The sequence below is a fragment of the Chaetodon trifascialis genome, chromosome 3 (assembly GCF_039877785.1).
Source record: "Chaetodon trifascialis isolate fChaTrf1 chromosome 3, fChaTrf1.hap1, whole genome shotgun sequence".
Lineage (NCBI taxonomy): Eukaryota > Metazoa > Chordata > Actinopteri > Chaetodontiformes > Chaetodontidae > Chaetodon > Chaetodon trifascialis.
Genome location: NC_092058.1, coordinates 14,009,556 through 14,025,001, shown reverse-complemented (window position 1 = coordinate 14,025,001; position 15,446 = coordinate 14,009,556). Strand labels below are relative to the sequence as shown.

Below are 15,446 nucleotides of genomic sequence, written 5' to 3'. Positions count from 1 at the left end.
AACTTACAACAGGTATACTGCAGGAGTCAATTTATGCATTTACAGCACAAGATAACAGCCATAATCTGCAGATGAAATGGTTAACGCACACAAAGACTGCGATGATAATCGTTTTGTTTTCCTCATATGAAATTCCTGTGGTCCTCATTTTTGTGTTCATTTGTACCTCACCTGTTCTCAGAGAGCTGCAATTATCTCCTCATATAAAAAGACATGCACCAGTAATCCAGTTCCGCCGCCTCTGTGGCCTTTTTATCAGCGCTTATTTATTTGTTCTGACAGCTGTCTAAGTCATGTTTAGTCAACCGGCAGTGCCCATAGAAGAGAGCAGTAACCACACACAAGAAATAGCTTTTCATAATTAGCATCTGCATTATTAGCATAACACTCCTAATCATAATTAAAACGATTGCTATTAAAGTGGGCATACAATTTAGCTGTGACAGAGTTGCTTGGTGAATATTGTTGCTTCAGCACCCAATCTGTCAGAAACTGTTAAAAGTAAGCCACAGCAGTTTTTGTCACGCAGCAGCAAACAAACAGTGATTATCTCACACACCAAAGACATTCTGTTTTTCTCAAGGTCAGTAAATTTTCACAGATCCAAATATTTTTTTTGTCTTTCAACTACCATATATCTCATTTTAGTCCTTATTATTTCCACATTATTTCATGGGCCTCAGCAGATTTGAAGTACACTGAAATTTACTCACCCCTAAACCTGGGTCATTTTCAGAGTGTTGAATGTGCTGCATCAAAGGACTTCTTCTTTTTATTCACTCTCAGTGCATCCAACTCCGCTCTGTCTGCATCATCTTTACGATCCTGTGTGTTTTGTGGAATGGAAGTGTCTGCTCTCTGCTCTGGTGAGGATCAGAGAGAGTGTGTTTTGCTGTTTGCGGAGGAGGTCCTAATGAGCCCTGGCAGGGTCAGGTCGTGGCCGTACCACGACTCTCACTATAGCCCATTATTTTTACATGATGATATGGAACAGATTGATAGATTAAAGAAAAACATCAACTCAATGAGTTCAGCAGTATGTCCAACCACCATAGGCTGTAATTCGGAATCATGTCTAAAATGTCAGTAATACTGAACTGAGAACAGCAGTGGAATCTTGTCCTCAACTATTCAGCAGCAGGACTTCAGATAAAATTTATAGTCGTCTCTGGTTATGTTTGCAATGTAGTGTAACACATCTCAAAAAGTGTACAAAAAGGCATGTTTTTAAAGTTCTCTATTCACAGTAAAAAAAAAAAGTGACTTTGAAAGGGCTTTGTGGCTAGTGTGAAGTGGCTTTTCACTGATCTTAAAAAGTCCTTCACACTGATTTAGCTGCAAGCCTGCATTTTTCATCTGTCTGAACTATGTTACTCTTGTAAATCTGAAGCATAACCTCAGGATATCGCAGTAGCTAATTGATCATTAACGTGACTGACAATAGATTAAGGAAACTGCTTAAAATTTGCAGTCCTACTTGCTAGGTAGTTGGGGTCCAAAGACTTAGTAATATCGTACCACAAGTCAAGTATACCTCTAATTTTATGTAGAATATGTATGAGCGTGAGATGTAAGAAATTTCTAAAGGAAATCAATAATGGTCAATGAATAATGGGGATTTCTTTGCAGCTTCTGATGAGTCTGCCACTGCCAGATCAACCAGTTATCGAAGAACCAGGCCCCAGGGTGTTTTACACACAGCCTCAGGCTCCAGAGTTTCAGGACCACCTACTCAAATTGGAAGAAAAAGCAATGCAGCCTCAGATGGAATGGATATAAATACACTCTTCAACTCTAATATGGTAAATGCCTGAATCCCATAATAACATACATCTAGCTGAATGGTTTGGGCCATCATGTCATAATTTACTCTGAGTGCAAAATAGAATATGTTTTTCTTCTTTTGCTGTGCCCTGCAGGGGTCCTCGTCCTGTAGATTGAACCTAAAAGTTACTGCAGAAAATCAGAGCATTGCCAAATCGAGTGAGAACTTATCACACGGAGAACCCTCCAACATTGTTCTTAAGGGTAAATTTGAATAAATGTTCATCGTTGTTGTTTTGTTAAGTCTGCATGCTTTCTGCACCTAAACTGCCATTCATTGCTTTGTTTCTTTGCATACTGACTTACTTACATGGCAAGCTTTAGTTTCTTTTGCACTTTCCACACCAAAGCTGGCTATGTACCATGTATTTTTTCACATATTTGGGTCCAAGTTTTTGTTTGTTGTGCATGGTCACCATGCCAATCATCTTCTGATTATCTGGCCAAATATGGTTGCTGCTACTCTTCCTGGTACACAGTAAGAAGCAGCTAACGTGGAAAAAAGAAAGAAAGGATGCAGAGGTATAGCAGTAATCGTAAAAAGGCACTTGGCTTGCTCTTTCTTCAAAAGCAGGGTTAATAATAGGTGAGCAATCACCGAACGCAAACAAAGTCAAGAAGGGAGCTGCAGGGAGGTATATAGTGTATAAGGTGAGATGTTGGATAAGTGTATCCCTTTAATAAGTGACTGATGGGTAAGAATATAGAGCAGAAAAAGTGATAATGACCTAAAAAGACAAATGTATAATTTATAATTTAGAATTAATATAATTGGAAACTTGCAGAGGCAGAGAGTGCAGAAGCTATAAAATTATTTGGAAAAAGCATTGTCTACTTTCTATGCTCAACTTTTTGCACAAGTACTCTGCAATCATAATTAATTATTGAGGAGATATCAATACAGCCACTACCAAAACCCTCACTAGCTCCTAATTCAATGGAGCCCCCAAACATGTTGGATTTTGAGTTCAGTGCTTGAAAACCACTTTTTCCATTTCACTTGCCAACAAAGAAAATCACAGTTTTTTTTTTTTTGTTATTTACTAAACTTAAATAGCACAATGGAAAATGTGCTTTTGTGACATAAACATTGATCTATGGACATTGATAGAATAACAACTTGAATTAAAACAATCCCACTTCATTTAGAAAGTGAGGAGCTTGCTGGTGAGCCCAGTTGGTTTTGACTCGACACATCTTCATAGATGATAATCACTCAGCCTCTTTTTTCCAGCATGTGAATATAATGTTTAAAGGTTAGAGCTGTGTGACTTGCTTGCTGTGAAAGTGCACACTGTATTTTTCTCATTCTTCTTCGCCTTAAGAGCGCATACGATTATTCTTCTGTGTGCTCTACAGTCGTAAAAGCACTACATGAGAACCAACAAAACAAGAGTCCAGCGCTTGCAGAATATGTTATTCTATGGCTCTAATAACAGCTTTTACAGTTGGTAATATGCCATCTTTTGAGCATGACTGAATGCAAAAATGGATGATTAAAATTCCTTAATTCAGCTGAACATAATGTAGCTGGATGTATTCTCTCTGCACTGAATGAATGTAAGAAGCTCAGTTACTAAAATGCCTTCATTAATAGGGATTTTCACAGTGCATAATCAGTTCACAGATATACTTCTGGCAAGCTTCAGTAGCATTGTTGTTTGACTGTTTTGTGTTATAAAGCTTTTCTAATGTTCAAAGAACTGTATGTAGGAACACCTGGCAGTTTACGGCCCCATCCCCCAAAAGACAGAGTGTTTGAGAAGCGAGGATCTAAGAATCTATGGGTCTACAGCGCTGGAAGAGAGAGGCTAACCTCATCAGGTAAGCAGGCCCTGCTTCTTATATTCTGTGCATATGTGGAAATATAGGGTGTGGTTTGGTAATATGGTAAGATGTTTAATTCTGGTTAACGCTCCCTTCAGATGCTGGCCACAGGAAGAGAAGTAAAACCAGGGAGAAATGTACACCTCCATCCAGTAGGCAAGAGAGCAGGCAAGAGCCTCTGACTCGAGCAGAAAGGACACAGCACCTAACAGGAGGTGAGGTCCACACCTGCTGTGGGTAGACCGAGGAGCAGGACAGCAGGAAGATGTGTGCACTCTCAGTTGGAGAGATGGTTAGAGAAGTGTGGAAGGACAGTGGGCAATGGGGCAAAAGAGAATAATATTCCCAGTTGAGTGATATTGATGTCTACTTTTTGTTCTGAATTTACCTAGTAGCCCCTTCATACTTGAGAAAAACACAGCTATTCCTACTCCTAATTTATGAATTAGATCGCTTCAAAATATTGCATGAATTTTAATGAGCCTCATTCTAGGCTGCATACACCACTGCTTTTGTTCCCCTTTTTAAATTTTACATAACCCACGTCAAGGCCATTTTCTGATTTTTTTAGTACCCCCAACTCCAACTCACGAAAATCTCCCCCACCACCCCCACACACGCGCACACACACACACCTACACCAGCATTGTCCTCACAAAATGAGTGTGCGTGCTCTGAAAGCTCATTTGTGGATGTTTCTCCACAGCAATAAGCTCCTCTGCTGCAGCCCTGCCCACAGACAGAAAGTAGTCAGTTCATTAATGGTAATGTGGCACATTAAATAAAAGTCAGAGGGACATCTCCCGGGCCTAGGGTTTGCCACACAGTGGGCAATTAGAGAAAGTGATTATACTGTTGAGAGGTTCAAATGTGCTCACTCATTCAGACAGAGGTGCTTCTTTCTGTGAGCTCAGCCCCATCGAGGAGTTTAAGGATTCAGCGTTTCTTGCATGCACACATCATGAATAGATGCAACTTAAGTTTGAAAAAGATTTTACCCTGCTGGATCTATATTCAAGAACATAGTGCCAGACATAACAATGTTCTAGATTAAACAGCGGAAAACCAACCACCTGCTTGGAAAACAGGTGTCCAAGCCAGTTTGATTTTTACGGGTGTTTGTAAAGAGCTGTTATTTCATGAATGACAACTTTGCAGTAAACTGGTGTTCTACTGATTATGTTGTTTATATTGTTATATTCTCATTAAGACATTAGCATAGCAGAGCTATTAACAAAAGCTACAAAAATGTCAATGCAGGAGAAATTAATGCTCACGTTTGGCAGGCAGTGGAATTCATTACAATTTTACATATTGTTATACATTTTTATGTGCATATAATCAAATGAACTTGAATGACATTAGCCACATGATGAAAGAATTTAAAAAGGATTTATTACTCACTGCAATTAGATTCCAATTATTATTCTCCACTAAGTCTTTCTCTCAGTTCTGAAAGACTTATTCATGTTTCATACAATTTGTACACTCAAAGCCCTGAATTCTTTATTTCATCAATATTCATGTGCAACAATGGGTGTTTCAAAAGGAGAATTTACTTCCACGTTGGTTAAAACTGCCTTGTTTTTGTTATGTTATGTTCTATTTTATTTTAGATGAGTGTAGCTGCAGTCCTGTCAGGGAAGGTTCACAAGTTTCTCCCACAACAGCAGAGTCTGTCTCCTGCTCGTTCTGGCCAGGTTTGTCTTGTGACCTGCAAGCCTGCAGCAGCTGGGAGAGTAATGAAGGGTCTGAGCCCCAGCTCACTCTGCAAGAGGAGGTGTTCACTTTCCTATCCCAGCCACACTCACCCAAGCGAGGGCAGGGCCGGGGTGACCAAGAGAAAATGGAGATGGGAAATCATCAGGTTCAGAGCAAAAGTGGGATGCGGCACGAAGCCCAGCCTGAAGATGACTTTATCGGAAGTGAAAGTGATGAGGTATGTCGGCTCTCGGGGGGAGACACATGCACACTGTCCTTTAAATCACACAGTCGAAGTGCATCTTACGGTATGTTGCTCTGACACCATTGACAATCTGCCTTGAATAAGCGAACTAGTGTGACATCACATGCACCAATAGTATGGACAAACACCAGATTTCAAAATAAACTTAAAAAAAAAGTAAATAAATAAAATGTAATCTTTATAACAAGTCTGATAATTCAGAATTAAGAATTTTATTTTGTTGTGCAGTTGATTAGTTTATTAATACAATTTTTTTTAGCCATTTTTGACATATTTCCTGGTAATCTATAATAGAATCAAGCGGGAGAATATCACTAAAACATGAACAGTAAATGTCAGGTTTTGGTATCAGTATATCAGGCGCTCTCTCAAGACTCACTATTATCAGCATTGTGTGCGTGAGCAGATCTGCATGTGAAGATGTCAAACCTGGGCGGCCTGGGAAGAAAAGCAGAATGAAAGAGCTTCTGTTTGAAAAAATGTAATTCTTTTTATGCTGACCTTTGTAAACTGCAGGTATGGTGCTCTCTACCCTGAGTTGACATTTTTCTTTAGATTCTGCATAACTTTTTGGTTCTTTATCTATATCCACCTCTTTTGAACCAGCACAACCTTTTCAGTTTCCTTGGCTGGCATTTTATTTTGTTTACAAGCCAAAAGTAACTTATTATTAGCTTATTATTAGTAATGCCTCCTGGAACTGCTTCCTAAAACAACACAAAACAAAAATAAAAACAAAACAAAACAAAAAAAAAAATAGAAAGAGAGTACAATACTAGCATCTGCTTTTTGAAAGGTGTGCAGAGGACACACACAACCAGGTTGTGTGTCACCCAGCTAACATGGGAAAATAATTCCTTTCAGTAGTAGAATATTATGTGCAGGACATCGTCTTCTTTCTTTCTGTTTTTTTCTTCAAAAGACCTGGTGTATCCTACTGTCTGAAAGAGGAGCATGCATCTGAACTCTGGATTGTCTGACTGTAGGTGTGCAGCAACTACTGGCATATCTGTTTGTGGTTTAGATTGGAAACTTGCTCTCCCATCGATACTAATGTGTTATATAGCTTATAGAGTTTGTTATTCTTTTCACCGCCTTCACATTTAAAAAACACGCAAACTTTTTAGGGAATGTCCATTGGCATTCTGGGAAATTAATTGATAACAACTCTGTTGTAGTCGCATGTTGTATAAACAGCTGAGGATGGGAGAAAATGCATGACTCAGAAAGTTTAATTGCAGCATTTCACGATGAAATGCTGGGGGTTATGTTTAAAGGATCTCTTCTTTAAATTAACACACTGAAATCATCTGCCACCACTTTTTTATTAAACAAGATCAGAAGTTCACATTTATTCACTACTTTTGTCAGATGTTCGGTTTGAGTATTTACCGTAGCTTTATCAGACTACTGCTGGCTAACTAAAACAGTTTGCTAATGCTGCATCTCACTGGCCACTCTTTAACCTCAGTTGTTGCAGTTCAGTTACCAGTAAGAGAAACACATTCCTGATTAAAAGCAGTAGGGTACTGTTAGTATAAATATAAAATTTCACTGTATTCCTATAAATCTGCACCAACTTGCTTGACTGCAAACCAAATTAACCCTGTCTGTGTGGCAGTGTAAACATCACTGAACAATACTGTTGATTAGATGAACAGCTTTGGATGAGTCACAGGAGAGCTTTGTTGAAAGGGATTGAAATTACTTTTATTGGCATCGGGATAATTGTTAATTAGCAGCAACAAAAAAAAAGCACTAATAAAGATTTGTTTCCTCAATAACAGCAACTGTGGCAGGGAAGCACCGGTCAGGAGGTTCAATATGTTTGGTTTCTGGTGTTAGTAGCAATTAACCAGGCACACACCAATTGGGTAATCAAGTGTGCATTGTTTATATGCATATAATGACAGATGCAATATATCAACAGGAAAGGCCACCTGGTTTCTCAGTTATCATCGAGCATGTTTGATAAGGTACAGTTTAAATATGAGCAAGCTGCGATGGCTCATCTTAAACAATGTTATGCTGTGTGTATGAGTTCCAACCTTTTGTTTTTTGTTTTGTCTGACCATTGTGATGTCTGTCCTGCTGAAGAGGAAACCAGCTGTAATACATCAGTTGCAAATTTTTTTTTTATCACTGTATGACATAAACACCAAATGAGAGAAATGAATTATTTACATGATTCTGGTCTTTTGGTATAAGCTGACTTATATTCAGAAATTTGACCATTTGTAACACATGTAATATTGTCATTGATTGGTAAGATTTAGACACATTTTCCAGTGTGTGTTTTGGTCTTGTTGCATGAACAGGTCAAGGACGGGCAAGACTGGGAGAAACACAGAGAAGTCAAAAGAGGCAGAAAGAAAAAAGGGCCCTGGAAAGAAAAGGCCAAAGAGCAGAGCAGATGAAAAACAGAACAGAACCCAGCAAGTGCTGTAAATGTTTTTATAGTCTAGGAGGTGTATTTGGAGACTCTTCTGATAGACTGCATTGATTGCTAATTACTTCCTTTGTGTGGGGAAAAGACCTGGTCCCCAACTTCAAAGGGGCATATTTGAAGGCTACACGCTTGCAAATTGGATATTTACTCATTTAGCTGTCAATGTGACATGTCATGAAAACCAGTGGGAAACACTTGGAACTTGCGCTATTGATTAATCAGTTAACACAGAATGACATCAATGCTTTCATTTTCAGAACTGTCTGACAGTGGAGCGCATCTGAAGTAATACATGATCCTAGCCTCTCAATACATCCAGTCACATGATCAAAGTCCTCCACATAAAAGATCCTTTGTTGTGCAGATATATTATTAACATTTCACACGGACACAGAACCCCCTCCGGACCAAAGTTATCTACAATGAGTCCATTCATTTCAGTTAACTATGCAGACATGGGTAGGTCATGTAGACATCTATTCACTGACTCTTAAGAGCACAACAATTTAACCAGTAGAAGAATAATTTGGATAACATCTCAGTAGACTCTTGCTTCCAACCCCAATGACATATTTCAAAGAATATTTTAAACTGATGGGTTTTTTTTTTTAACCTCAGCTGTACCATGTGTCCAAGGTCATAGGGTTTGTGTATGTGTGCTCCTGCACCTACGCAGATAGACTGTAAGATTAAAACATCCTAATGTTTCTGAAAGAGTTCAGCTTCATCTTATATTCCTGGGTTTGTTCCCCCACACAGCTTTGTTTATATAGCACATTTCACACACACAGGCAATTAAAATGTTTACACAGGGATAGAAAAACATTAGAACGGCATTCAAAACCTGTAAGCAAAAATACACAGAACAAAGTCAATTAAGATTTAGATTGAAATAAAAAATGAAAATAGTCCAAATGAAATGAGATACATAAAATGAACAAATATGCTTTATAGTATACCAGACAAACTGGAAAAACACTATAAAACAGAAAAAGTTCTCTTTCAAAGCAAACATCTGAATATCCATCCATCCATTATCTATACCGCCTATCCCTTTCGGGGTTGCGGGGGGCTGGAGCCTATCCCAGCTACAATGGGCGAGAGGCGGGGTACACCCTGAACCGGTCGCCAGCTGATTGCAGGGCCACATGCAAAGACAGACAAACATTCACACTCACACTCACACCTACGGACAATTTAGAGTCATCAATTAACCTAATGAGCATGTTTTTGGTCTGTGGGAGGAAGCCGGAGTACCCGGAGAGAACCCACGCATGCACGGGAAGAACATGCAAACTTCACACAGAAAGGCCCCGCCTGACCCGGGGATTGAACCGGCAACCTTCTTGCTGTGAGGCACCCGCACTACCTGCTGCGCCACCGTGCAGCCTACATCTGAATATATGAGTGGAAATTATTGCTCTTGCAACTGCCTTTATCTCTTTTTTTTTTTACTGAAATGTAGCTTTATGTTATGTGATATGCTGCTTCATTACACTAATAAATATTACTGGGACCACTACAGAACATTAACACTAATTCAGATGAACATTAAATATCCAGGAATTCACTCAGCTACCACTATCTGCCCAACATTTTGCCCATAATATTGTGTATTGACCATACAAGGTCCAGCTGTATACTAGATTTTGATCTAACCTTGTTTCACAAAAAAAGATGCAAACTTATTACACTTATTGAGAGGTAAGAAGGGAGGCGCTAATTAGTTTCCTTCTCAACACTAGAAAATAAAGCACAAGAATTGTTGATATTTCTTTTTGATGATATTAGAGAAGAAGGCTTATTTTTTCTTATTTATTTCAGAATTGTAAATGTGAAGCCCTTTAAAGATGACGCAGTGAATCTGAAGATTCATTTTCCTCCATTTGCGCTCAGCTTTCTGCGTTGTCTTTTCTGACTTGTGACAGCTGGGGTGTTTTTCCATGGTGCTTTCTGCTTGCCAGAGATAGTTTGTACCTGTTCAGGTGCAATAGTGTCAATAACTTTCAGAGCTCTTACAGTAAAAATTATCACAGAGGGAATCAACATGGTCTGATGTTAGGCGTATTAACATAGACATAGCGTCTGTAAAAAAAAAAAAAAAAAAAAAGTCACTGTTGTCCCTGACAAGAGATAACAGAAGGCAGCTCAGTGTAGGTATCAACAAAGTTTGTAGAGGACCTTGGAGGTCTGTAAAGTGTGAACAGCAGGATTTTTGGTGTGCCTTTCAACAGTGCAAAGATATTCAAAGCAGGAAACATCTCTACATGATAAATGCGTGCATTGAAATTAGTTTTTAAATATAGCATCAATGCCACCATTCTTGTCAGATCAAGAAGCAAAGCAAGACTGACAGGGCTGACTAATTGAGAACCATTGCACTGCCACAGTTATCTAGCTTCAGTTAAAAGCATAAATTCTAGATTACATGTAGTGGTAAGATGATTTATTAAAAAGGACTTGTTGGTAAGAGATCCAATATTTAGCAGAGCTACCTTTGTAGAGCTTTTTGTTGGGACCTTGACTGAGTATGATTTGATTAACAGGGTTCTCTATCACCATGGCAGCCAGTGTTTGTTTGTTAGCAATGATGTTATCATGACAGTGTTCAAGGGTCCATTTTTCTTTTGTTTTTTTTCTTTTGTGCCTGAAACAAAGGCTTATCACACAGATGACTAAAACTGAATAAAAAGAAATTAGAAAAATCAAAGCAGACACAATCCTTTTGTGGTGAGCAGACAGACAGGCTGGCAGGTCCCCAGGTAGACAAGTGGAAAATCAAAGTATTGGTAACAGATTAGCTAGATTTGATGACTGAGTAGAGGGCGCTATTCCCATTCTATTACCTATCAAGACAAGAATAGAGAAAATGTCTGGCGCACTGGGTCAGAGCTAGGCTTGGGAACATTCATGAGTGCCATCTGATATCAGGAAGAGCTTGCTGGGTTTTTCACACAACCAGTTGTATGTGCTTGACAGTTATGGGAGGGAGAATGGGAGAAGGGCAGGGAAGGGACGAGCGGCGCGAGTTTGGGTCCAGCAGTGACCGGATTCTCATTTATTAAATAGCATGTAGAAAACATACACACGTGTTGCATTCTGGAAGTGAATCCTCACCGGCGTGAGTTTTCATGTGGGGTTGAGGCTCACCGTCTTGGTTCTGACATCGCTCTCGTTTTAAACTCAAACCATTTCTTCGGGCTGAAATGGCTGCTCTCTTTCAAGGTTTCTGGTGTGTGGTGTTGTGTCTTGTCTTGTCTTGTTTTGATTCCTCCTGTCTCTTGACCTTGGAAGAGGGAGCAGATGGTTAAACAAGAGGTAAAATAGATCGGAGATGAACGGTTCTACTTCTGACTTGTTGAGATAAATTCCAGCTGCTTTGAAAAAGACAGAAAAAGTCAAAATGATCAGTATTGTGCACTGTGTGGAGGGTACATGCAGTTGAAAGCCACATGGTCAGAGCCAGAAGTCTTTTGCATCTCTTGACTCCTCTTCTGACTTGTGTTGGTGGGCCACTGATAAACACCTCAGTATTCAAGGAGATGAGTGTGCTCGATAAATCTGTGGTCTTGTTTCGGTGCTTCTGATTGCTGTTTCACTCTGTCAATAGTCCCTAAATGCACTGTGATGCTCTTTCTATTATGTCAGAGACCAGATCCTTGGGAAAGCTGTTTATTTTGCTGCTCTTACTGCTTATGCCTTTGACATTTTAATCGCAAAGTCACCCACAATCAAGAGTTTGGGGACCAGTCTTTAGCTTTCCTTGTCGAGTTTTGCTGTCACAATTACTCTCAGTCTGCACCCTGCTGTGTGAGGATGAGTGGCTATCCAGGTCATGTGACAGACATCCAGGATCCTGCAGCAGTGGTGGAAATCAAATTCAAGTTATGCACTTGCTTGGTGGGAAGGTTTGTTGCTAGTCTTCCTCTTGCAGTTGTCCATGCCTGTGTCCTACTAAGCACAGTGGTGGATGAGGCACTCTGCCTGCGTGGTAGTGCAGGCAAGACAGTAGCATCAAAATCTCAGGATGCTGAGCTATGGCCATCATTCGTCTTGCTGTGTCCCAGGGAAGTGATTTATTCTTAGGCTTTGCACCAAGAGGGTTCCAGAGAGGACTGCTACTTGCAGATTTATTGCCAGACAGGCAGCCCTCCATTTTCTTAGTAATCTTGTTTCTGTTAGTTAGCCATGTGTTAGCGTTCTCTTGATGTTTACTGTTTTGAGCCCGTGGTGAAGCGGTATCACTCCCACACAATCCATCCACTTCCACTTTCACTTGTAATCGGTGAATCTTAGTTTCAGGCACTGCAATTTTCAAGAGAGAACTGTGAAAGTCATCCAATGAAAAGGGGTCAATTAATGCCAGGTTTCCAGCCACTTTTGTCAGTCGTGACACAACAAAAGGCCTATGCTGTCTGTAGGCCATGCTTGTGTAGTTGTGAAGAAGTAATAAAGGTGTTAAAAGATATATAGTCATACACTTCTGTGTCCTTCATAAAGTAAAATCCCAGTGATTTATACATGTCTAGGAGCCTCTGTCCATGATTTTAACAAAAAAACAAGGACATCTGCAAAATAATGTAAGCTGAGTGGAGAGCAAGCAGCAAAGCATCTGCACTGTAAGAAAGCGGGAAATCATTGTCTGAAGATGTGTGAAAGGAAGCAAAATGTTCAAATGCTCATCTGTGTAAATTGTTGACTTTCCAAAAAAAAGGGTTACAAGTGTACATAAACTTGCTCATGACAAAAATGGCATTGTAACTACATGGGATCCCAAAACTGACAACTCTTGTAGGATTCCCCACTGTCACTGGCAGGGCTAACTGAGACATGCAACATGTGTCTGAGGCCAGGGGTGCCAGCTTGGCTTAAATATATGTACAGTATATAATGCAATACATGCAACACAGGCTATGCGACAATTTTTCAAATATCATCTGAGCTTTGTGGTGCTGAACGCTTTAGCTTGGCAAGCCACTATAGTCTGCCGCCATGGCTATACTGATAAATCACAGTGTGGTTCGTAGCCCTCTGACACAAGTTGGCCTGATTTTGATTTTCATTCATTTGTGGCAGGTTGCTCATTTCTCAGCTTGGAGCAATATCATCTTTCAAGGTGTTGCATCAGGTTCATGCAATTCTTTTGAGCTAACGTTTGTTCTTAAACATAGAGAAATATTAAAAGCAAAACAAAGTAATGAACGCTCAGCGTATGAAGTAGTTCAAATTGTATGAGATACAGTAAGCCGAGGTAACTTTGTTATATTTTCGGGGAAATTCAGTTATTTTAATGCAATAATAACTGAAAGAATGGACTGTGCAGTGGTATAATATACTGCTGTCATGATACTCATACTCAAATGCTAGCAAAACAAAGCATTGCTGCGTGCCCTCAGCACACAGGCTGCCACACACACACACACACACACACACACACACACACACACACACACACACACACACTGCAAACCCACATGCTCATAGCCACACCCACATAAGGCCTTTCAATAATACATGTAGTCCATTGTTTATTCACTTGCACTTACAAAAATGATAAAGCAGCGAAAGAAGAGCAAAAACAAATAACATATGGGGCAGATGAGCTAAAAACCTCAAGGGGCTTATGATAACCTTTCACCCCAAAACAAAGCTTAGAGATGAAAGAAAACACCTCAAAAAGAGACAGCAGAAGAAAGAAATACAGAGATAGAGAGTCTTACACTTCAGAGGGAAGCTTCAAGCAGTTTAATTCATGAGAGACAATGTCTATATTATGAACTAAAGAAATGTAGATTCCCTGGCAATCTGGCTGTAAGTAAGCTGAGATATTAAATCAAGCGATCAATTATTGATGTTGCAGAACAACACCATTAAAGGAACACTCCTCCAAAAATCTTATGTTTGGAATATAAAACATTCACCCCCTTTAGGCTTGAATGGTGGCTCTGAAAAGTTTGTAGCTTTCTCCTTCGTGGGCAACGGCAGCTGTGCTCAGCTTTGATTCAACAGTTACAATGGATTCCAACTGCGACCCAGTTTCACTGCAAAAGAAAATGTTCAAAAAAGGCCACAGAAACTTTCTCTGTCCACACACATGCTCAGTTTGTTCCAAACAATCATATTTTCTCCAGTATGGCTAATTGCCCAGCTTTTGTGGACCACTAGCCTGTGTTTATTTATGTACCCACCCACACTTACTGTATATTGGTGTAGTTCTGAGGATGGTCACTTGGCTTACCTATGTTTTCTGTGACAGAAGTGGTTTTTGCTGCAGGAATGTTTTTGAAAAGTTTTCATGTGTTTTTTTCTGCTGTGAAACTGGGTCACAATTGGAATCCATTGTTACTGCCGTCCTCGGTAAAGGAGCAAGTTACAAACTTATCCAAACCACGTGTCTTTCCAGCCTTCGGGGATGAGCGCTTGATGTTCAAAACTTTAGTTTTCAGTGCCATATTCCTTTGATGTTGAGCGAGAAATGTGGACTGTGTCCGTATGTACAGTGTGTTATGTAACCTGGTAGGCGACAAATTTTGAACTACATCACTATGTGTTACCTTTTGAGTCTGAAGGTGGGAAAGATTAGCAGACTTAAAGAGAATGTCATTAGCCTTTTTAAATATGAGGTTAATTTAAAAGTAAGCCACCTACACCTGGCCAATCCCGATGACTGTGCGCCATCTCATTATCATGTTTCATTAAGCACACATCAATCTTAAGGGCACAACATCAGAGTTATTGCGCTAACATCAGGAAAATTAGAAACAGTCTATCATGTACTCTTAGGTCATGGCTAATCATCATTTTTACAGTGTATCAATCATTTTAAAACAATATTTGATCACTAAGTCCTTGTGTTTCTTTCAGGAAAAGAGCTGTACCATTTTCCAGCATCAAAGGACAAGTGTTGAGTGCAACCCTGCTACTCCAGGATCTCCCTGTCCAGGTTTGGATGTGCAACTTGAAGTCCGTCCTGAGTCTCATAATGTCGGCCAAACAGCACCAAAGGAGCTCAATCCAGCTACCACCAGTTTCCAGTCTTCATCCAGTTGGAGAGCGGAACCAGCTGCCCCCACACGCTGCCTCTCACCGGGTGTGACATCCAGCAGACAGGAGCACAAGTGTGACCCACGTGGATCAAGGGTAGTGAACCCGGTTGTTAATGGGAACAGCGGTGTATCGCTTTCTAGGAGACTCCTGCAAGAAGTCAAATTGGATGACTTCACACAGCATGAGGTACTGCTTACATCCATAATTTTAACAAACACCAGGCTTCATCCAGAATTCTATCGCTCTATATAGGTTTTGTTTGTGACAAACAGACAAGCATATAAATGACTATTATTTTGAACCTCATACTTAACTTAATAGCTGTGAATTGGC

General features: G+C 39.9%; 1 protein-coding gene across 2 annotated transcripts in view; it reads left to right on the top strand.

Annotated features, from left to right (window-relative positions):
* cfap20dc (CFAP20 domain containing) overlaps positions 1–15,446 on the top strand; it is a 32,850-nt gene that overhangs the window by 5,461 nt on the left and 11,943 nt on the right. The window contains exons 8-13 of one of the 2 annotated variants that reach the window (XM_070959672.1): positions 1,630–1,802; positions 1,920–2,028; positions 3,538–3,648; positions 3,750–3,866; positions 5,268–5,590; positions 14,931–15,314. In XM_070959672.1, the coding sequence (XP_070815773.1) occupies positions 1,630–1,802; positions 1,920–2,028; positions 3,538–3,648; positions 3,750–3,866; positions 5,268–5,590; positions 14,931–15,314 (1,217 nt within the window). Of the gene's footprint in view, positions 1–1,629; positions 1,803–1,919; positions 2,029–3,537; positions 3,676–3,749; positions 3,867–5,267; positions 5,591–14,930; positions 15,315–15,446 lie in introns of both variants that reach the window. The other variant, XM_070959671.1, reaches the window with a different exon arrangement.